At 38.1% G+C, this 25,020-nt stretch overlaps 2 protein-coding genes across 10 annotated transcripts in view; one reads left to right on the forward strand and one right to left on the reverse strand.

Moving 5' to 3' along the window:
- Positions 1–3,239, reverse strand: part of LOC106082456 (uncharacterized) — a 109,697-nt gene extending 106,458 nt beyond the window's left edge. For 4 of the 9 annotated variants that reach the window (XM_059364917.1, XM_059364916.1, XM_059364915.1 and 1 more), the window contains exon 1: positions 1,121–3,230. In XM_059364917.1, coding sequence (XP_059220900.1) covers positions 1,121–1,199 — 79 coding nt within the window. In that variant the 5' untranslated portion in view covers positions 1,200–3,230. Of the gene's footprint in view, positions 1–1,120 lie in introns of all 9 variants that reach the window. The other 5 variants (XM_059364913.1, XM_059364912.1, XM_059364911.1 and 2 more) reach the window with 5 other exon arrangements.
- A 3,284-nt stretch (positions 3,240–6,523) lies between these two features.
- On the forward strand, positions 6,524–24,429 carry LOC106082463 (protein grindelwald). Its single transcript, XM_013244978.2, has 3 exons — positions 6,524–7,945; positions 23,297–23,602; positions 23,768–24,429. Exons 1-3 carry the CDS (start codon positions 7,696–7,698, stop codon positions 23,926–23,928), a joined length of 717 nt encoding a protein of 238 aa, XP_013100432.1. The 5' UTR covers positions 6,524–7,695; the 3' UTR covers positions 23,929–24,429.
- The last annotated feature ends 591 nt before the right edge of the window (positions 24,430–25,020 follow it).

Below are 25,020 nucleotides of genomic sequence, written 5' to 3' on the forward strand. Positions count from 1 at the left end.
ACACTGACAGGGATCATAATTTGGCAAGGTGCAATAGAACTTATGCAAGTTCGCATGAGAACCTTGTTTAAGCATCCTTCTTGACGGAAGACCCAGGCTCTGGACCTTGGGGAAGCAGTTTTCCTTCGATCAAGACGATCTTGCAAACGAATCTTCCCTTCAATGCATCGATTAAACAACTTGATGCCCGATTCGATCCTCCACGAGGAACATGTTCGCAGCCGCGCAGGTGGCACACACATGGCGAAGATACAGAGTTGCATGTTGTCCATTGATCATCCGAAGTCGTAATTGCCTATACGTTTGCTCCCTAACCTCTACTCTCTAGATGTGATCTATGGATTCACCCTCCTCTATTCATCTACATTGGGGTATCACAACAGACCAAAACTGATCTCCGAATAATCTCAACACTATAGAGGGCCACCAATTCAACCGAATTTTTCTTAGAAATTAAGTTTTTACAGAAATTTTCAATAAAAAATTCAAAAAATCATTAAATTTTTTCCATAGAGTAAATTTCTCAGAAATTCGGAAAATTTGAAAATTTTGTATTCATAGAAAATTTCATAGCAATTTTGTCTGAAGAAATATTCTATTTTTATAGAAAATTTCTTAAATATTTGTTTTACAGAAAATTTCCTAAAAATTTCCCAATAAAGTTTTTAGAATTTTTCCTTTTAAAAAAATTACCCTGAAATCCTGGTTTTTCATAGATCCTTTTTTAGATTTTACCCTTACATAAAATTTCTTTCCTCCAAAAATAATTTCTTACAAATTTTGAAACTAATTAGACATTCTGTCGTTAGTGAAAAAAATTATAAATTTTGTCTTTGCAGAAAATTTCTTAGAAATTTATTCTTCAGAAAAATTTTTAGAAATTTTGTCTTTAGAGGATTTTTGTAAAAAATTCCTTGAGTTTTTTTTTTCTTTTGAAAAAAAAAAATCTTAGAAGAGTTTCCTTTATAGATTTTTTTTAATTTTTTCTTCTATACAGCAACGCTTTTTCTTTTGTATATTGACTTTTACTGTTTACCTACCCACTGTATTAAACGATTGCAAACGAACGACATGCCTAACTTTGTGTATTTAGTGTAATTTACAAATATGTACGACTTACCTTCATTAACATGGCCACTCTTGGGCAATGTTTCAGTTGTTGTTGCTGCTGATGAAAAATTATTCATTTTTGCACTCATGAAAATCCGTTGTCGCACCGTATAAAGAAATAAAAATAACAACAACAAAACAAAGCGACGGAAACAATGCAATTCTCAAAATATGCACCAGGCACAATGAGATTAAAACAGGTTAAGCGCCCAAGTGACAGCAAACGCAGCAGCGCTGAGGCAGCAAAAGCCAGGTTTCTCAAAAGACCGACCAATCCAACAAAAAAAATAGTACATACGGCTTTTTGATTGTAGTTTATTTATGCTGCTGCCGACAAATGAACAATAACAATGCCAAAGAGTTAGAAACGCGAACAGTCAGCGAACTCTTTTTATGGGGCTAGAGGGTGATGAGGTGTGCGGCTCAAGGACGATGCAAAATGCAGCTGTCGTCTTTCAGATGTTTGTCTTTGTTTTTGTAGATGGATGCCGACGAACACAATGTTTTGACGATGTTATACGAGACGACAACTTAAGAATGAAAACTGGAGTTGTGTTGATAACGATTATGATGTATGTGTGTAGTTGTCTGAATATATTGTTCTTGTTTTTGTTATTCCCAAATATTTGCCAACGCTATGCGGTTAATCGATGCTGTGGTTGTTCTTGCTGTTTTTGCGAGTACTTGTTCTTGTACTTGCCAAACCTGTATTTTTAAGTTTGTTTTGATTTTTGCTGGCTGTTTAGCCCCTTTGAGGTCTTTTGGGTGGAAAGAAAAAAGGCAGTTAAGCAGAGGGAGAGAGAAAGAGAGAGTAAAATATCCAATAATATCGACACTTTTATTTGTTTGTTATTGTTTTTTTTTTATTTTGGTATTTTGTTTCATTGGTGTGGCTGCCTTTGACGGATACCTATTTCAACTTGTTGAAAATGTACCGTAAACTGGTGATTATTTTTTTTTGTTGGTTGGTAGGGTAGATATGTATGCTTGGCGAGTTATTGTAAACTTCTCAATGGTTATTATTTATGGTTGCGGGGGGAGCTGAGGACTTTATTTAATGCAATCAGCCAGACTCAAGATTAGACAAGTTTTCTGTATAGGTAAGTAGTATAAAACAGACTTTTTTCATTTACTAAGGTCTGGTTTCTTTATAAATTCCACAAGGGGGAGAAATGAAAAAATGTATACACATCAACTCCACTATTTAGTTTGTTGGTGTTGTGTTCGTTCTCATGCCCCCTTTTGATGTGGACAAAGGTATTTCACATCAACATTCTTCTGCTGCCCGCAACAATTTCAACAATTTTGCTTATTTTTCTGGTGTTCGTGCAAGCGTAGTCTTGTAGCGATGGGTGGTTAATAAATATTCACAATTAATGTTTCTCGGTTGTGGCACGCCAAACAATTAAAAGCCTATCAAATACACGAGATGAACTTCACTGAATTGTTTTCACAATTTTACGGCCATTTAAACAAACAACCATACACACACACGCACACACTCAATATTTGTTCTAGTTTCAAAAGACCATTAAAAAAATATTGTCCAGATCCGTAGAAGAAAAATAGCCGTTTGATGGTCGGTCCTTTTCGTTGATGTATTCACTCACTCATTCCTCCAAACATATGCATGGGTTGTGTAGATGGATGTATGCTGTCGCCGCCGCCTGCACTTTCATGCTTCATTTATCAAGCGTAGTAAAAAAATGTTAAAAACGATTTTACAACATTTCCCCCTCCTATGTTATAAAATTTGGGAACTTTAAGTCCGTGTTTTAAGTTAAAATAGAAATAGAGAATAACGAAAATTGCTGCACATAACTGAAACACCCTATCACCTCTCACTTTTTTCTCGTGTAATTCAACTGTAAAAAGCACTTTTCACACTATTTCGTATTATGAAAAATATACTCGCTTTCTTTTGGTTTGATTCAAATATTTCTTTCTTTTATTTCACTAGCGCATGAAAATTTGATGCCTTCAGACAAGACTGGGCCAATTTAGTTAATAAATTTTTAAATTTAATTTCATTACTTGGCTTACGTTACGTTACAATGGAAGGCTTTGCTTTCAGACACGCGCGAGTTTAGCGGTGAACCGATGAACGAGACGAAACAATTGTTTCTACTTTTGCTTGTTTACTCTTTGCTGGTTTCTCCTAGGGGTCCCAAAGCCGACATTCGACTAATCGATTAGTCGACTTCTTGTGTAAAAAAGTCGAAGTCGACTTTCAATGAATAAAAAAATCGAATAATCGACTTTGAAGTAAAAAAAAATCGAAAAGTCAAAAATGTCGATTTTTGCTACCGACTGCTTCGACTTTTTAGCTATAGCTGCAATAGTATGGCGGGCGAGGGATGGTTGCTCTTCCCCACTTCGGCATTGTATATTACTCATGATACAATTAAAAGTGATTTCAATTGTGCAATAAAGTGTAGCATTTGTTCGACATGTTGCACTGAAATCGAAATTTTGTGTTCGTTTGTCCAAAAAATTTAACCTCGCCACCGGGTATAGTGTTCGTTTGTAATAGCGTTAACACGCATTTTACAATTAGAGTTATTGCAAAATCAAAACAAAATGAAACCAGTAAGGAAAGGTAAAAATCAAGCGGAGATGACTATTAATACCCTACACCAGTAGAGCTACCAATTCCTTGTGGTTGACAATGTCAAATACTCATCAAAATGGTACTGCATTTTACATTTTGTGCGGACATTCACATGAACATTTACAAATTTACATGGTACATCATTACATCATCATGTGACGTGTTGTTTTTTGTTTTTTTTTTTTTTTTTCTTCTTTTTTACTATATTTCAGATATTGTTATAGCTGTTATTAAAAAAAAAATGATTATATTTACGCGGTAAATCAGTTGCTAACAACTATCGAAAAATCAACCGGGACTGAAAAAATTGTACTCAGCTGTTTACGGTACACTACCTGATAGTTATGCTATGGTGGCAATCCTAGTTTTCTTTAGAAAAAGAATGACTTAAGAGCAATGGAATTCCAAAATTATGGATCAAACACATTGGCTTTTAACAAAACCAGAGACAAGGAATACAATTCATATTATGATAATTTATATAATTATAATATATGGTATAATTTATCTAGGTCTCTCTTTAGAAAAAACTGACTTAAGAAGCACTGAAATTCCAAAATTATGGGCCAAACGCAGTGGCTTTAAAACAAACAACGTTGTCAGTGATGCCCATATATTGGGAATAAAGTGATGCTCAATCACATTTGTAGCTGTTAAATCATAGACATAAACCCCAGAAAATGTGCACATCATTTACCGGCTACCGATAGGTGTCGACATAAGTTTGCTGGGAAAGTACAAGCAGAATATATTGTGGCGTATATATATTAAGAACCGGGGACTTCTTAAAAGGACTTTTTTTAAAGCACTTTTAAAGGACATAACGATTGAGGGCATAATTGTAGTAACTTCTCGTCGGTCATGAAAGAATTAAACAGAGGAAAACTGAAGGAGGCAAATGTCTTTCCATAGATATGTTACGTTGGAGACTATGTGACTAGCAAGCTCAGTTGCAAGCAAGATATATTCATTTACAGGTAGTGGCAGTGGCAGCTCAACAACAAAATTTTGAGGGCACTATCTGTCAAAATCAGTGATTAGTGCAACTCTGATTTTGTTTATTTTACTGGTTCGCGTAATTTTTCCTTTATGTGTGTTACGGTTCTTAACTATAACACACACACACACAAAACCAAAACTCGTTGACAGATAGTGCACTTCGCGAGACAAAATTGTACTCAGTTCTTTACGGTACACTTCGTGGTAATCATGTCATAGTTGCAAGTTTCTTCCTCTGGAGACCTAAGGATCATTATGTTCGTCTGAGGAAGAAAAGCAGATAGTTGTTGTTGTTGTTATAGCAGTGTGTTATACACTGAGGTGGCAGCCCTTGCCGATGAAGAACTACATCGGGTCAATCCGTTATATACAACCGGCTGATATAGCTGCCATAAAAACTTGAGCCTCTAGAGGGTGCAATTGTTGTCCGACTTTGCTGGAATTTTGCAATATATGTTTCGTTATGGCTGCCAACAACTGTGCCAAGTATGGTTCAAATTGGTCCATGTTTTGATATAGCTACCATATAAACCGAACTTGGATCTTGACTTCTTGAGCTACTAAAGGGCACAATTCTTATCCGATTTGGCTGAAATTTTGGACGACGTGTTTCGTTATGACTTCCAACAACTGTGCTAAGTATGGTGGAAATCGGTTCATAACCTGATATAGCTGTCATATAAACCTATCTGGGATCTTGATTTTTGTGTCTCTAGAGGGCATAATTTTTATCCAATTTTTGAGCAACGGCTTTTTTCATCACCTTCAACTTGCGTGTCAAATATGTTCCGAATCAGTCTATATCCTGATACAGCTCCCATATAAACCGATCTCCCTATTTTACTTCTTGAGCCTCTGGAGGGCGCAATTCCTATCCGATTTGGATGAAATTTGGCATGACGTGTTTCGTTATGACTTCCAACAACTGTACTGAGTGTGGTTCAAATTGGTCCATATCCTGATATAGCTGTCATATAAACCGATTTGGGATATTGACTTTTTGGACCTCTAGAGGGCGCATTTATTATTCAACGGTTTCTCCCATGCCCTTCAATATACGTGCCAAATATGGTCTGAATCGGTCTGCGGCCTAAAACAGCATCCATATAAACCGATCTCCCTATTTTACTTCTTGAGCCATAAAGGGTGCAATTCTTATTCCAATTGGCTGAAATGTTACACAATGACTTCTACTATGGTCTCCAATATTCAATTCACTATGGTCTCCAATGTTTAATATTCCGAGTCGGACCATATTTTGATACAGCTTCAAATAGCATAGCAATTCTTATTTTTTTATCCTTTGCTTGCCTTAAAAGAGAAACCGGGAAAAGAACTCGACAAATGCGATCCATGGTGGAGGGTACATAAGATTTGGCCCGGTCGAACTTAGCACGCTTTTACTTGTTACGCATATAAATATTTACGCCAATGAGCGGATACGACAAAGAAACGCCTTCCATTGTAATACAGCCTGATAAACCTATCTGAGCATTCGAGAATATCTTGACGCATACAGGTAACAAGATGACTAAACCAGAGAGAGAGAGAGAGAGAGAAGTTTAAACTTTAGGCAACTCATTTATAACTGAGTGTTACTCTCCATACAAACCCTAACGAAGGAGGAAGAAGATAAAGAGAAGATGTATCTCAACAGCAAACCTAACGAATAACAAAAAAAAAAGATACAAACGAACCAACTTCTATTTAACTCAAAAGTGTATTTTTTTAAGTTAAGCATTTGTTCGGTTGTTGATCGCAGCTCGCAGTTCGCAGCACAACATGTATAAGGTGGCCTAATCTTGGCAGAGTGAGAGATGTGAGTTGCGGCCAAAATTCATTATTAAAACGAACGTTAAGCGGTTGAGTTTGGTTTGCTTGGAATAGCGGTTCTTTGTGGCGGCGGTGGTGTTGGTTAATTGTGCTCTCCAGATTTTTTTCTTTTGTCTAAAATAGAAATGTTAAGTGAAATGTTGTTTCAAATAACCAACACAAATTGTGGTTAGGCCATGATGGAGCATTAAGAAAAGTGTTGTTTAAATTTAAAAATAAATAAATTAAAAAGAAAAAAAAAAATACTTACATACACATCTTGTTGTAAGAAAAGTCAAATAGTTTGGTAACAGTGTTGCAAAGTAATTTTTCTGTGGCTTAAATGCGTAAAACCCATATCGAAAAACCAGTTTCTGGGCAGTTCACAAATACACACAGCCAACTTTCGACACACACACACACGAAAGGGGATATGATGGCGACATCCACGGCTACCAGTTAAGATCATACCACACACAAAAGACACACTCTTTGGACTTGGCCAACAACAACGTCTTCGCCAGCAAGCCATAAACAGTCACACTTTAAAGAAGAGTTAACCCAACAGACAGACAAACACAACTGCTGATGCGGTAATGAGTCATCATACATCATTGTAAAGCAGCGACCAACGTCATTACCTACCTTTTGGTTATTGTTGTTGACTTACATATGTATAACAATAAGAAAGAGTTAAAAAGTAACAAAAAACAAGTTAACAATTAATATACAACAACACTAAACAAATAATATTGCAATTTATGAGCAAACAGGGAGTGAGAGAGAGAGAGAGAGAGGTCGAAATTCCAGAGGAAACTGCAATGACAGTTGATCATTTTCTCTATGAGAAATAAAACAACAACAATTGTTAATAACAAACCCAAATAAAAAAAATCACAACAATACACAAAAATAAACAATAAACAACACCTATTATCGCACACACACATGTACATCTATTTGTACATACATTTCTATAATAAAAATAGCTACGTGCAAAGTAAACCCTAACTGAAACCTGATCAAGCTTGGCATTGCTATAATAACAACAACAAAAGTTATTTGCAACAATTGGTGATTAGAAAAGTAAATATCAAAACAAAACTAGCTATAACGGAAATATTTGTGGGATATAATTTTGTAGCAGCAAACCCCCCACCAACATGCTTGACATCAATGCCTTGAAATCCACCGCCACTCTATTGGCAATACCTGCTGCGGCTCTTCGTACCTCAGTTGGCGCCTTAAATGCTGCCTCGGAGATGTCGCGAGGGACAGATTGCCATGGCCACATTTGTCATCCTGTGGAACAATTTTGCTATCAATTTGAAGCAGCCTGTGCAAATTGTTCCAACGTCTGCAACTCCAAAGATGCCAAATATGAGCCGAATGAATGTACTCGAGAATGTGGTGGTAAGTAGCATACAAATTGACATAATATTGGGTTGCCCAAAAAGTAATTGCGGATTTTCTAAAAGAAAGTAAATGCATTTTTAATAAAACTTAGAATGAACTTTAATCAAATATACTTTTTTTACACTTTTTTCTAAAGCAAGCTAAAAGTAACAGCTGATAACTGACAGAAGAAAGAATGCAATTACAGAGTCGCAAGCTGTGAAAAAATTTGCCAATGCCGACTATATGAAAAATCCGCAATTACTTTTGGGGCAACCCTATACACACACGCATGACATATGATTTGTAGTATCCTGAAACTCATCTTTGAATTATTTTGAAAATGAAACCCAGTTTCGAATTATTAGTAAAATGAACTATTTTAAAAAACCCGTAGCATATTTTTATACCCACCAGCATAGGATGGGGGTATACTAATCTAGTCATTCCGTTTGAACATCTCGAAATATTCGTCTAAGACCCCATAAAGTATACATAATCTTCATCAGCTCGACATTCTGAGTCGATCTAGCCAGTCCGTCCGTCCGTCTGTTGAAATCACGATAACGGTCGAAAGCGAAAAGCTATCCGCTTAGCACGATTTTATTTGTTATATAAAAACAAGTAAAAGCGTGCTAAGTTCGGCCAGACCGAATCTTGGGAACCCGCCACCATGGATTCTGCTAAAAATTTATACAAAATAAATAAATTGTAGGGCATACTTTAATACTACATACCAAAAATTAAAGCTTCTAGGAACCGAACAAGGTTGATCGAAGAATCGGTTTACATGGGAGCTATATCAGGATAAAGACCAATTTAGACCTTACTTGGCACACTTGTTAAAAGTCATAAAAGAACACCACGTGGGAAATTTCAGCCAATTCGGACAAAAATTGCGGCTTGTAGGGGCTCAAGAAGTCAAATCGGGAGATCGGTTTATATGGGAGCTATATAAGGTTCTTGACCGATTTTGACCGTACTTGGCACAGTTGTTGAAAGTCATAACAGAACACTACGCGCAGAATTTCAGCCAAATCGGACAAAAAATGCGGCTTGTAAGAGCTCAAGAAGTCAAATCGGGAGATCGGTTTATATGGGAGCTATATCAGGTTATAGACCGATTTGAACCGTACTTAGCACAGTTCTTGGAAGTCATAACAGAACACTATGTGCCAAATTTCAGCCAAATTGGATGAATATTGTGGCTTCTAGGGACTCAAGAAGTCTAATAGGGAGATCGGTTTATATGGGAGCTATATCAGGTTAAAGACCGAATTGGACCATACTTGGCACTGTTATTGGAAGTCATAACAGAACACCATATGCTAAATTTCAGCCAAATCGGACAAAAATTGCGGCTTGTATGGACTCAAGAAGTAAAATCCGGAGATCGGTTTACATGGGAACTATTTCAGGTTATAGACCGATTTGAACCGTACTTGGCACAGTTGTTGGAAACATAACACCATGTGCCAAATTTCAGCCAAATCGGAGAAAAATTGCGGCTTCCAGGGGCTCAAGAAGTCTAATAGGGAGATCGGTTTATATGGGATCTAAATCTAAATCTGAACCGATATGACCCATTTGCAATCCCCAACGACCCACATCCATACCTAGTATCTGTGCAAAATTTCAAGCGGCTAGTTTTACGCGTTCCACCGCTATCTTGATTTCGACAGACGGATGGACATGGCTAGATCGACTCAGAACGTCGTTATTCAATTTCGCTGAATTTTGGAACAGTGAGCTGCATTAGACCCTCGACATTCGAGCTGGGTTTGGCCTAGATCAGACTATAATTCGATATGTTGGGTTGCCCAAAAAGTAATTGCGGATTTTTCATATAGTCGGCGTTGACAAATTTTTTCACAGCTTGTGACTCTGTAATTGCATTCTTTCTTCTGTCAGTTATCAGCTGTTACTTTTAGCTTGCTTTAGAAAAAAAGTGTAAAAAAAGTATATTTGATTCTAAGTTTTATTAAAAATGCATTTACTTTCTTTTAAAAAATCCGCAATTACTTTTTGGGCAACCCAATACTTTATGGGGTTTTAGACGAATATTTCGTGGTGTTACAAACTGAATAACTAGATTAGTATACTCTCATCCTATGGTGGTGCGTATAAAAATCTTAAGCTCGCCCGAGCCAAAAATTATATACCCACAGCCATAGATATATTTCTCATCTGGAGATCGGTAGACATAAAAGCTATATTCAACTAAGATTCGGTGTGGACCGTATTAGCAAAGGATGTAGACAAGTCAATACTGCCCCAATTATCCAAATTTCGGGGAAAATTGTAAAAAATTAAGCCCCAATATTAGCCCAAGAAGTTCTATCGAGAGGTAGATCTATATACGAGGGTTGCTTTTTATATTTCGGGATTGGCCAAAACTTGTGTTGCAATCTGCCAACTGACAGCTCTATCCTTTATATTTCGGGATTGGCCAACCCTTGTGTTGCAATCTGCCAACTGATAGCTCTATCGTAAAGCTTGACATTTTTGAGGTTATACGTACTTAGAACATTTTGACATACGTGCGCTATTTGTATTGTTAACGGTCATTAAAAAATCACCCCCCCCCCCAAAAAAAAAATGGAATTAAATCGAAATTAAACTTTCGACGTGGATTAACTCATCAACAATGCATAAACTTACATCAATTTTTGGTGATGAAGCTCCCTCAAGGACCAGTGTTTATCGATGGTATGGGGAATTCAACCGAGGTCGTAGTTCACTCCAAGACGAATTTCGTGAAGGTCGTCCAAAATCAGTTGTTGGTCCACAAACCATTGATGCTTTTCGCCAACTGATATTACAAGATTGTCATGTGACCTATCGTGAGAATGAGACAACCTTAGGCATACATTCAATATAGCATGAACATTTGACGGTCATGAAAATTTGTTCGCGTTGGATTCGAAAGAAATGCTCCAAAAATACGATCGCGGTGCTTCGAAACACGTCTATGACAACGTGACAGGTTATAAAACGTGGATTTACGCTTATGAGACCGAAAGTAAACAGCAGTCGACTGTAGGGGTGTTTCAAGATGAGTCAAATCCAACAAAAGTTTCTGTCGCACGAAGAACTTCCAAGCAAATTATCTCCTGTTCTTTTCGGAATACCTGGACATGTTGCAATCGTAACAATAGAACAACGCAGAATGGTCAATTGTTAGTGGTACACAACCATTTGTTTGCCAGTTCTCTTTCAAGAAATCAGGAAAACCAACCATCGAAGACGGTTCACTCTTCACCACGACAATACGAGCTCTCACACATCGGTTTCAGCCGATGTATTTTTGAGCACTCAAAACATCGACTTGAAGAGTCATCCGCCGTATAGTCCTGACTTGGCACCGAATGACTTCTGTTTGTTCCCATACGCAACGTAAAATGAGAGGTCAACGATTTTCGACACCTAAAGAAGCGGTTGATGCGTTCAGAATGCATGTTATGGTGAGGTTCCAGACATCGGATATGCATTCTTCCAGATTGCACAGATGAGCTGATGCATACGCCTTATCAGCGTGTAGCCTTCGGGCTTAAACAGTCCAGCCTGTAACCCATCGGCTCCTGCTGCTTTATTGTTTTTCAGCCGGGTAACTGCTAAGTGGACCTCGTTCTGACCAGATGGCACACATTCTATACTATCATCTAGGTTCGCCATCATAATCAGATACCAGCATCGGGGAAATATGTTACTTCCATATTCTTAGCACACAGTCTGTATCGGTTACCAGATTTCCTTCTTTGTCTCTGCAGAGGAATGTGCCTCTACCAAAACCATCAATTTGATGTTTATTTTTTTTTTTTGTAGAATTTTCGGTTTTCTTTCTGGCTTTGAAAGACGTGAGTGCGAGCGAATTGATATTCGCTTACGCTCACGTCTTTTCATTCCCTTCTTTATGCTGAACAGGCGTTTCTCCTCTCTCCTTTTTTCCCGATACCTCTCCTTTGTCTGTCGCGTTGCTACTGATAGTAAAATTGTCTTGTGTGCCGCATTCTTGGCCTGAGTAGCTCTTTAAAACTACTGGCCATATCATGGATTCCTTTGGAGATGTTTTTGGTACCCAAGTATGGATGTTGCGGCTCTTTCCATGGAGTGGACATTGGTTTGCCATTGCGTTTCTATACTATCTGGACAGGAAGTGATTTCATTAAGCATTTGAATCAGCCAGGTGGAGTATGTCGTTGCCACCTGTTGTGTTTGCAGCTTTGCGACATACAGCTTCCGTTCATAGTCAGATCATACGTTTCTCGCCATACTAAGACGGTTGAGAATCTTTGCTGCAACAAGTTAATGAACCAAATCAATGATTGCCCCTCGGTTCGATCGTACATCTAACACGCCCCGGTTGAATGTCTTCCATCTACTATATCCTATCCTCGTTTTTTGATTGGGTGACAGCCATGTGGCCTTGTGAATCCTTCGATATTGGAATCTGGTGCTGCTAACTACTATATTCTTTGCCGCGGCGAAGTCTATAAGCCTCAATCCCTTATTGGCCATTATCTAGTGGTGGCAAAATTTTCCCACTGTTGGACCAAACATATTTGCCCTCCCTACTTTCGCACTGAAATCTCCCAGAACAATTTTAATATCATGGGGGGGGGGGGACATCGGTTATATTCTCTTTCTAGGCGCTCGTAGAAAATATCCTTGGTCTGTTTGTTTCCCACTGTTGGACCAAACATATTTGCCCTCCCTACTTTCGCACTGAAATCTCCCAGAACAATTTTAATTTCATGGGGGGGGACATCGGTTATATTCTCTTTCTAGGCGCTCGTAGAAAATATCCTTGGCCTGTTTGTCTTTATCTTCATTCGGGGCATGGGCGCAAATGAGGCTGATGTTGCAAGAATTTGGTCTTTAAGGCGGATTATGACTAGTCTCTCATTCACCGGAGTAAACCTTGGGACAAGGTACTTCATTCTTTGAATATCCACAAATCCGCAGCCAAATTCATGCCTCTTTTCTTGGAAGCTATACAATTGGGTTTCCCAAAAAGTAATTGCGGATTTTTTAAAAGAAAGTAAATGCATTTTTAATAAAACTTAGAATGAACTTTAATCAAATATACTTTTTTACTCTTTTTTTTTAAAGCAAAAAATCCGCAATTACTTTTTGGGCAACCCAATATAATGTTTCATCTTTCGGTGTTTTTGTGGAGCCCTTCCCGAGCCATCGCACTTTCTGTATGGGGGTAATGTCCGCCCTGTATTTCTCTAATACATCCGCCAGTGCGTATACTGTACTCTCTCTATAAAGAGTTCGGACATAGCAGATGCAGATACACAAATCATGGACCTTAAAACTTTTGCGGGGGCCTTTAACATAGAGGGGATGCGTTTTTAAATTTCTTCGTTTTTTTTTTTAAGTAATCTCTCCAAGTTTTCCGGGTGATGTGCTAATAACCCGAAGCCCCCATTTATACTCGTGGCAAATTTTGACCCACTACCTTTAACAGATGTTACAAATAACTACCGAAGTGACACCGCGGGGAGGTTTGTATCCAAATTTGAGATGAGGGAATACTAAGATAAGACTGGATTTTGCCATGTTTAAACCCAGCAACGGTTGTGATAGCATAGAATTTCTGACGTCTAGTTTTTTTTTTAGGTTATTTTTAGTAGTTAGAGCACACAACATGTCGATTATTGGCTTAGGTGTATGTCCATCGGCTTCTACTGCCTTGTTATTCTACGGTGCCGGCTTATTGCTTTGCTACGTTGACCTCATTTTAGGGATTGTATCAGACTTCTGGTCAATATCGTGAGATTATCATTGGTATAAAATATAGATTTTGTAGCGCTTTCCTTATAATACCATAAACAACAGGAAGACCGACTTGGTTTCTTGCCTTTTGATGTGGTGTAGCCAGTCTCTTATTCGGCGAAGAAAAATTATGGGCAATGGTTTCGAGGCTCTCGTTGACTAAGAATCCAAAGCCAAATGTATGATGACCTTGTAGTTCTCTAGTTTGTTTAAATTATTATTAGTTCCGAAGTGACAAAATTTTGGAAATAATTTCCATACAAATAGAATTTCTATTATTGAATAGAGCTAAGGATTATATGAGCTAACTCACAATTACCATAAATCATGCATATAAAAGTTCAACAAACAAAAAAGGAGATTTTATAAGCAACTAAAATGCATTTCAAATTGCTGCTAAATTGACTAAAGCTAAACCTGTCGGCCTTCTTGAGGCTGGTAATTAAAGTTAATATCCCATTGCACATAGGTTCTTATTCATCTCGTCTCAAACGGTTAGGTTTTTACCTAACACTTCACCAATGAATAGTTAATCAAGGAAAAAATTATTTTTTCTATTTATGCAGCTACAAATATTTAAATAATTACGTCATCAACTTGAGTATTCAAGTTATTCCAATGAGTTGTAATTTTCTAAAATTCAGTTTCATGCACTGTTTGCTACCTTTGGATTTTGTTGATTGAAAAAGTATAGGTGATGCAATGGAAGAGTTGCAGTTTTTTTATTTTTAAACCGAGCAGGATAAACAAGAATGTTTTGTTTTGATATACCCTCCACCATAGGTAGGGGGTATACTAATTTCATTATTCTGTTTGTAACACCTCGAAACATGCGTCTAAGACCCCATAAAGTATATATTGGGTTGCCCAAAAAGTAATTGCGGATTTTTCATAAAGTCGGCGTTGACAAATTTTTTCACAGCTTGTGACTCTGTAATTGCATTCTTTCTTCTGTCAGTTATCAGCTGTAACTTTTAGCTTGCTTTAGAAAAAAAGTGTAAAAAAGTATATTTGATTAAAGTTCATTCTAAGTTTTATTAAAAATGCATTTACTTTCTTTTAAAAAATCCGCAATTACTTTTTGGGCAACCATATACAATATATTCTTGATTTTTGTGACATTTTAAGTCCGTCGAAAGCACGCTAACTTTTGAAGTAGAGTAGAGCTAGCCACTTGAAATTTTGCACAAATACTTCTTATTAGTGTAGGTCGGTTGGGATTGTAAATGGGCCAAATCGGTCCATATTTTGATATAGCTGCCATATAAACCGATGTTGGGTCTTGAATTCTTGAGCCTCTAGAGGGCGCAATTCTCGTCCGATTTAACTGAAATTTCGCACATAGTGTTTTGATATCACTTCCAACAACTGTGCTAAGTATAGCTCAAATCGGTCTTTAACCTGATATAGCTGCCATATAAACCGATCTTGGGTCTTGACTTCTGGAGGCTCTAGAGGTCCCAATTTGTATCAGATTTGACACAAATTTTGCACGTGGTGTTTTGGTATCACTTCCAATAACTGCACTAAGTATAGTTCAAATCGGTTCATGTTTTGATAAAGCTGCCATATAAACCGATCTGGGATCTTGACTTCTTGAGCCTCTAGAGGTCGCAATTATTATCCGATTTGCCTGAAATTTTGTACGACTGATCCTCTCATGACCATCAACATACGTGTTTATTATGGTCTGAATCGGTCTATAGCCCGATACAGCTCCCATATAAATCGATTTCTCTATTTTACTTCTTGAGCCTCCAAAGGGTGCAATTGAGCTCCCAGGGGGTGCAATTTTACACAGGTCTCCAACATATAATTTAATTGTGGTACAAACCGGACCATATCTTGATATCGCTCTAATAGCAGAGCAAATCTTTTCTTATATCCATTTTTTTGCCTAAGAAGAGATGCCGGGAAAAGAACTCGACAAATGCGATCTATGGTGGAGGGTATATAAGATTCGGCCCGGCCGAACTTAGCACGCTTTTACTTGTTTTCTTTCAAATTGAGTTTAATGGTTGAGGATTTTTTTTTGTAATGGAAAAGGAAAGCCAGAATATACCACATTGTATCAGGCGTTTCAATCGTTGGCAGAAGTATTTAAATAATTTCAGATGTGAAGGCTTCAAGGACCGTACTTATTACGAACAAGTAAAAGTGTGCTAAATTCGGCCGGGTGGAATTCTATATACCCTATACCATAGATCGCATATGACAAGTTCTTTGAATGACTTTTTCAAATAGAAAAACACCATCTCCAAAATTTCAGGCAAATCGAGTAATCATTGCCCCCTCTAGAGGCTCAAAAAGTCAAACTAGGAGATCTGTTTATATGGCAGCTATATTAGGTTATTTACCGATTTAGACCATACTTGAAACAGCTGTTGGAAGTCATACCAAAACGACATATGTAAAATTTCAATCATATTGGATAAGAATTGCGCCCAAGAAGTCTAATCGGGATATCGTTTTATATTGCGGCTATTTAGATTATATTTGTTGTTGGAGATCAAAATAAAACACTTCATGCAAAAATTCGGCCCTGACTTAGGGAGACATACTCTGCTTGCATCAGCATGTCATATATACTGTGGAATGGTGGGACACGAAGGTCATTTTCATTCCAAATGCAGGAACATCTTACCACACGAAGGCGAAAGATTTTCCTCCTATTAGTCTGTCATCCTTTATGCTGAAGACTCTTGAAAGGTTTATAGAAACATATCTTAGGGCAAAGATCCCTGGAGATCGCCTGTCGCGGAAGCAAAATGCATATATTGTAGTAAAGGCAAGTCCACTGAATCAGCCCTTCTCGACCTAGTCGCCTATATAGAGGATTCTCTCGCTGTCAAAGAATATACAATGGTAGCATTTCTTGACGTTAAAGTTGCTTTCAATAATGTATAACCTACGTCAAATCATGAAGAAGTTGGAGTTTCTAGGCATCAACTCTACTGTAAGAAATTTTATTAATAACTTACTTACTAAAAGATACATCATGGCAGGCTTGGGATCTGTAGATCTAAAAAGATGGGTGAGCAGAGGAACACTTCAAGGTGGTGTACTGTCTCCTCTACTTTGGAATATAGCCATTAATAATAAATTATTGTCTCTGGAAGAAAAATATGTAAAAGTGGTCGCGTATGCTGAAGACGAGGTTAGAGGAAAGTTTCCCAGCACTCTAAGAGATATACTACAGGAAGCTCTATGTGCAATAGCTTAGTGGGCTACCGAAACAGGTCTAGGCGTAAATCCGTGCAAGACAAAATTAGTTCTTTTTAGCAGAAGATACAAGTTACCTACGGCGGCACCTGTCTCCTTGGGAGGAGAGAATGTTCCATTTACAGAAAACGCAAAATACCTGGGTGTTCTGCTGGACAGGAAATTGATCTTCGAATCCAACAATTTGGAAAGGGCAAGAAAGGCCACTCTAGTCCTATACACCTGCAAGAGAGCTATTGCCAAATTTGGGGGTTTAGACCATGCGTCAGATGTCAGACCTATAATGCTATTGTATATGGTTGTTGTTGTAACCACATTTTCATGTGGAAGTGGTGATCATCGTCGAGCTCTTGTAGGTGAGTAAGCTCGTTCCGGTCCAAAGGACCGATGACCATGGGAACAGGGTGGCCATTGGTTATTTAAAGGCTCCAATAACCCGCCTTGTCGTATCGAGCTTTACAGGCACTCAGTATTTGTGCAAGAGTCGGTGCCATGCGACCTCTAACTGAGACTCTTCGCTCAATACCGCTGATTAGCTGCGACTGCCGTTGCAAGTACACCGTATAGAGCATTTCACTATCCACAACCTTTAGACACGCCGGGTAGCGCACGGCTAATCTTCTCGTAACAGCAATGAACACCATACAGATCGGACCTCAATATTCCAGCTAGTGTGGTGCTCACAAATATTCCGTGCTGCGATGCTATATGGTGTTTTGGTCTGGTGGACGGCGCATCAAAAGTCCACATACTGTTCAATAGTCAACCGGATCCAAAGGATGACTTGTTAGTGCATCACAGCCACACTGGGGATGACACCATCTGATGCACTGAATTTAAAGCTAAATCTAATGCCTCTGGGCATTGTGACTAGACAAGTTGCTGCGACTACTGCCGAGGCGGCTACGGACACTGTATTATCCTTCATACAATGTCCGATGTTCGAGGCAGTGTAGATTACACCCTGCTTGAGCCGCTTTTTTACAAAAAGTACTGTACCACTATTCCTGATGGAACCGATTGGAACTACGATATTCCTGGTAATACAAGTTACATGGACTTCTATACGAATGGATCCAAACTAGACGACCAGGTGGGCTTTGGGGTGTACTCTAAAGATATAGAACTAACCATATCGAAAAGGTTACCGGACTACTGCAGTGTGTATCAAGCGGAGATCCTTGCAATTAAGGAAGTGTTGGAATGGCTTAGGTATAATGTCACAACGACGATTGGCATAAATATCTTCTCAGACAGCCAGGCAGACCTTAAATCCCTCAATAACGTATTTCTGAACTCAAAAACTGCCCTCGACTGTCGCAGATCTCTCGACGAGTTGGCAGAACAGTTCTAAATTCACCTGTTCTGGTTGTAGGGCCACAGAGATATCTCGAGCTTGCGAGACCTTACACATTCCAGAGAAACGGGAATCTGTGGGTATGCCTCTAGCGACATTTAAACTAAGTTTTCAGTATAAGGCCCAAAGGGCAACGAATGATTAATGGTCACGAAGAGGGGGCTGTGAGCATTCCAAAACTTTGTGGCCTAATCTAGACTTGAAGAGGCCTACTACTTTGCTATCATTGGCTAGAACAGACGTCTCAGTCATTGTGTCCGTCATGAAAGGTCACTGTCTGATCGGAAAACATGCTGACAAACTGAAAGTTGTCAGTAACGACTTTTACAGAAGCTGTGAGGACAACGAAGAAGAAGATACCATAGAACATCTGATGTGTGTCTTTTCCGCACTGGCAGTCAGACGGAGTTAAACTTCAGGTTTTCATTTCTTTGATAACTTATCTAATTTAGGGGATGTGAACATTCGCAATTTGTTGGGCTTTTTAAAGCGATCTGGATGAATCAACGGTAAAAACTAGAAGGCATCTTCCTTCTCCTGTTCCAGTGGTATCACAATGGGCGAAAACATGTTATTTAGACTGCCATATAAAGAAACTGAGCATTGAGAACGTGGTGGTGGGGAAAGGCGCGAACATGTTTGAGTCTAAGTAGTTATTTTTAGCAACGTTCCACTAAGATAATATGTCATTATTTTTTGACAACTTGTATGCTTAGGCATAAGTACTTATTTTTGAACTATTGGTATGCTTGTGCGGAAGGACTTTCCTCCTAGGACATAAGTAGTTATTGGTTATTATTGTAGTTTTTGAATGAGTTTACCTTTCTGGTTATTTGGTAATGAGAGGTTTCGCTGGCTAGGGAGAAAATAAAGAAAATAATTACAAGACGCCTAATTAATGAAAAGATAAACATTACATGATGCTTTCATTTCTCATACGAGTTGAGCATAATGACCAAAGATTTTTTTTCCCAATAAATAAGAAAACCATTGTGAAACTAGTTTCTTATTTTTAGGGCTCTTATCATGCATGCCGATCTGCTATTACCTTTTATAACTTTTTCTTAGAATATCAAATGATGATTCAATATGATTTATTATTATCTCATATGAAAATAAGCATCAATCAACAAAAATATTTACCTAAAGATACCTTCAGCGGGTGATTTAATTATCAGTATCAACAAAAAATCTACCATAATAAAGTGACTAATTTTAAACAAAACATTTTCTAGGATGACAATCAGCACTTAGCACGATAAGATTGTGCAGCACTTGTTGCCGAACAAAAGCAATTTTTAGCTATAATTTTTATCCCAATAAGAAGAAAAGAAAAATTGCGGTTAAATATTGAGGCTGTTTAAAAATGTCTGAAGTGAAAGGGCCTAAAAACAAGAATAAAATACACATACTAACATGTATTCAATCCCTTTGTGGTTAAAGAGCATTTCTCCATGTACATATAATTATCTCACCATTTTCGTAGGCACACTTTCAATGATCTATAAAAAGAGCAAGGAAACCCCAATGTCTAGGCTTCGTATACAATCTTGAAACCACTATATTGGGAATACCATAAACCTCAGAGAATTATGGCTGCAAAGGTCACATGCAAACATTGAGCATGGATACAAAACTTTGTTAGTATAAGAAGTCGATTTAAGAGGTAGAGTTCATGTTTTAGAAAACTAAAAAAAACCCATTATTGTAATTCCCGCGGTCTTACATTGACAAGCAACTGCAAAATGGAAAGTATGTAAATGCTGCAGTGCTGGTGGCCTCAATCGTGGGGCGGTTTAGATAAGAGAAAATGCTCGGATTAGATCTGCCATAGGCGGGGTATTGCGATACAGTCAAACAAGAAAGGGTTCTCCCGCTGTTAGCAGGGCTGAAAACAAATTTCTTACATTGGAGTTGCATTGATTAGAGAAAGCTTGACCGTATACAAATGTAAATTTTGCCCATGAACATTCCACTAAGGAACAGGGGCAAACTTCTCACATATAAATGAGTGCAGTCCGATTCAAGTTTAAGCTCAATGATAAGGGGCCTCCTTTTTATAGCCGAGTCCGAACGGCGTGCCGCTGTGCGACACCTCTTTGGAGAGAAGTTTTTACATGGTATAGTACCTCACAAATGTTGCAGGGGGGGAAACCACCGCTGAAAATTTGTCCTAATGATCTCGCCGGGATTTGAACCCAGGCGTTCAGCTTCAAAGGCGGACATGCTACCCTCTCGAAAAAGATGACAGAAGTCACTTTTTTATATCGAGTAGCTAGAAAGCTCAGAAGAGACATGTTGAATCATATGTGAGAAAAGGCCGTGTTGCGAAATTCCACCAGAAGACATTGAGTCCACCTGAAGGATTTTATGTTTAAGCTCACGAGGACCTAGTAAAAGATCGTCGAACGTCGAAATCTAGTAAGACTTTCATTTTGTATGCCTATCTATATATTTAAAAGGGTTAAGTGACTGATTGCTGACTGACCGAATAATAATGATGAATAATCATCGCCCAGCCCAAACGTCTGAAGCTAGAATTGTGATATTTTGCACGTTTGTTGGTCTTGGGGTCATAGACACCGGATAAAGCTGGATTTGGTGCTATTCGTACCTTAAAGTACTAAAAAGTACGTTATGGTATATATTTGCCCTCCGCTAACGGAAATTGCAAGAATTATATTCGAGGACTCAAATTAAAGAACGTCCCGAAAAAATACGGTTTGGTAAAAAAAATCGTACCGGAAGTGGGAGAAATAGTTTCTTTAGTGCCACAATTGTTACTTTTTGGTACTTTATTTGTAGCCAAATTTCGGAACTCTTGTTCCATTTATAAAGAAAGTACCAAATAGCACCAATTTTGGTACCAAATCGCCCATCATATATTTCTAAGTTTTACCTACGTGCCAAATTTGTTACTTTAGTGCCACAATTGTTACTTTTTGGTACTTTCTTTGTAGCCCAATTTCGGACTTCTTGCCCCATTTATAAAGAAAGTACCAAAAAGTACCAAATTTGGTACCAAATCGACCATCATATATTTCTAAGTTTTACCTACGTGCCAAATTTCAGCCCTCTAGATTCATCTGCACAGAACGTACCAATATTGGTACCTAAATGTACGAACTATAAAAAGATCATAGTTACCCATCATAGAAAGTACCAAAAGGTACCGATTGCGATACTAAACGTACGTTTACTCCCATTACCAGTTCTGTTTTCCCATTTTCTCTTTTCACCTCATGCACCAGATGTCTTTTAAGTCAAATTTCAAAATCTATCTCTATACATCTGCCCTGTACAAAGTTCACCCATTACGTTCCTTTTTGGTACTTATTTTTAGTACCTAAATGTACCAATTTCTAAATACTCTTTAGTCACCCAATTAAGGTTGTCGTAGTGTACTTAAGTTCCAAAATTCTAGTTCTATGTCAATTTACAAAGAAAGTACCAAATAGTACCAATTGCGGTACTAAACGTTCTATTTCTCCCACTTCCGGTACAATTTACCAATATTTTATTACCAAACCTCATTTATTCGAGACGTGCTTTAATTTGAGCCCAAGAACATCTATCGTTCGCGCTGGGAAAATATGTACCATTACGTACTTTTTGGTACTTCTTAGTACCTAAACATAAATATCATCAAATCCAGCCTTATCTCGTGACTATGACCCAAGACCATTTCGGCTCGGCGATGAACAGTCAGTCAGTGAGTCAGTCAGTGAGTCAGTCAGTCAATAAGCAATCAGCCACGCAACTCTTTTATATATAAAGATTAACATGTTCGATTGAAAATGCAAAAAGTGTAACACTATGAGAGGGTTGGGGAGACATTTGCACTTTTGCAAAATTTTTTAAAATCGAAATCACCATTAATAATTCTTCTACATTGGTTTTAGTCAAGCGACTTGCAGCTTCATCTCAAGAATACATGAACAGACAGACGGACATAGATAAATCGAATCAGGAAGTGATTCTAAGCCGATCGGTATACTTATCAATGTGTCTAGCTCTTCTCGTTCTTAGAGTTGCAAAAAATGCACAAAATGTTAATACACTGTACCTCAGTGGTGGTATATATAAACTAGTAAAAGAGTGCTAAGTTCGGCCGGGCCGAATCTTATATACCCTCCACCATGGATCGCAATTGTCGAGTTCTTTTCCCGGCATCTCTTCTTAGGCAAAACAAGTTATAGTCCGATTCAGGGATCAAGAAGCAAAATCGGGAGATCGGTTTATATGGGAGCTGTACCAAGCTATAGATCGATTCCGACCATATTGCACACGTATGTTGAAGGCCATGGGAGAAGCCGTTGTACGAAATTTGTGCCAAATCGTATGAGAATTGTGCTCTCTAGAGGCTTAAGAAGACAAGATCCCAGATCAGTTTATATGGCAGCTAAATTAGGTTATGTACCGATGTGCGCCATACTTATCACAGTTTTTGGAAGTCATATCAAAACACCTCATGCAAAATTTTAGCCAAATCGGATAAGAATTGCGCCTTATAAAAGCTCAAGAAGTCAAGACCCAAGATCGGTTCATATGGCACCTATACCAGGTTACGAACCGATTTGGACCATACTTCGCACAAATGTTGGAAGTGATACCAAAACACCACGTGCAAAAATCGGACAAGAATTGCGCCCTCTACAGACTCAAGAAGTCAAGACCCAAGATCGCTTTATATGGCAGCTATATCAAAACATGGACCGATATGGCCCATTTACAATCCCAACCAACCTACACTAATAAGAAATATTTGTGCAAAACTTCAAGCGGCTAGCTTTACTTGGACAGACGGACGGACATGTCTGATTCGACTTGAAATGTTACGAAGATCAAGAATATATATACCATATGGGGTCTTCGACGCATATTTCGAGGAGTTACAAACAGAATGACGAAATTAGTACACCCCCATCCTATGGTGGAGGGTATAATAAATTCTTCTTCTCTCATCTCCTTCCCATGTTAATCACTTTCTCAATTCTCTCTTTCAGATTATCTTAAGCTGCAACCGCTAAAAAATGAAATCCATCAAATTCAAATGCAACAGAGTGTCATACTCTACCTCTTGATCTTGCTGCTTATTATCACTTGCCTTCATTATACCTGGAAATGTCTCAAATGGTTGCGACACAAACGCTGTGTGCAACAGGCGATTAAGAAGTTGAAACTGAGAAGAAAAGATCCTCTGCCACCGACAACTCATGTGAATGGCAAGGATCTGGGCGGCACCACCATACAGAATATGTGTGTGATAAATGACATTGAGAGGGCACCATCACAAATCTACAGTATGACAGGTAGGCACAAGGATGCTGCGAAAAGGCATTTGACTTTTTAAATAGTCTAAGATATTTATCTCAGTGTTCAAGAAGATTTATGACTTTTAACCTTGAGCTGAGTGTTTGTGCAGCAAGTGATAATAGTCCAGACTAATTTAATTTGTGTATTTTCCTCATTCACAGGTGCTGAGGGTTCGGTGATGACGGTGACTACACCAATTAGCTCAAGACATCCGGCGGAAAATTCAACTCCCTCGCCACAGCCCAATGAGTATTCGTATGATAATCAAGCACTGGCAGTGACGCCTGTTTCTGAGAAACCCGGAGGTTCGGCAGTATTCTAAGTGTGTTACAGCACTGCAGAAGATATTCAATGTCATCACCATCAACTTTCATTTAACAACAAATGTTGAAAACATACTGTTGCATAATGAACGATTGTTGGTCGATGATGATCATCCATGCCTGCGGCATTTAATACTTAATGGTCAGTCGGCTCGCAATGTTGAGGAGTTTGATTTTTCGACCTCTAAACTTTATATAGTCTTCCTGTAATTCTAGTGAATGCAATATTTATGGCAAATTTGAATGGGAGGGAAGTCCCGTAATGGACTTTTAGATTTAGTATTAAATATAGAATTGTAATGATATTAAAAGTATTGTCAAAACATACTCCATCCATTCATCACCATCCGCATCAACTAGTGATAGTTTGTACGCTTTAGTACTGTAAGTTTATTTTTGTGTAATTTAATTAAGTTCTTATGATATTATTTTATATTATGTTAGAGACTCAAATATACATGTATATTATATTGTAAAAATATATAGAACAAGAATTTAAATATTTTTTTATGGGCTATTTATCGTTGCTGTTGTTGTAGCAGTGTATTATGTACTATCTTTCATCTGCTGGGTTCATTGGAACATACAGATCCAGGGTCTGGATCTAAGTCGAGTGGATCTGGCTGGACAGTTAAACAGGTGAAGTGTGTCCTGTGGTCCCAGGGGACCAAATTTTCAAAACAATATTTTATGCCTTTTCTAAAAAGTATACACTCTGCTGATGCTTTGTAGATCAGTTGGTAGGGTATCCTCGGCACGAATGGACCCAATAAAGAAATGCCAGTCCGATAGCCTACTTATTCGTCTTAAAGGAATAATCCTCTTACCTCTATTAGACCTAGCGAATTTCACTCTATTGAATAGATAACCTTATGGTGATATAATAAGGCCTTCGTATGGAGAACCGAATTAATACCAATGCCACAAAAGGAGCTTGTATATTGAGAGGTATGCGGGTTTTACTCAGTCCAAAGACGTAACGTATGATGCTGTTATATGCCACATTTAATTTTCGTCTACTCAGGGAATCATAATTTGCGTGAAGTTCAGAGCCATAGATCAAGCCCGCTACCAGATAAGTTTTAGCCAAG

This window comes from Stomoxys calcitrans, chromosome 3 (genome assembly GCF_963082655.1).
Source record: "Stomoxys calcitrans chromosome 3, idStoCalc2.1, whole genome shotgun sequence".
NCBI lineage: Eukaryota > Metazoa > Arthropoda > Insecta > Diptera > Muscidae > Stomoxys > Stomoxys calcitrans.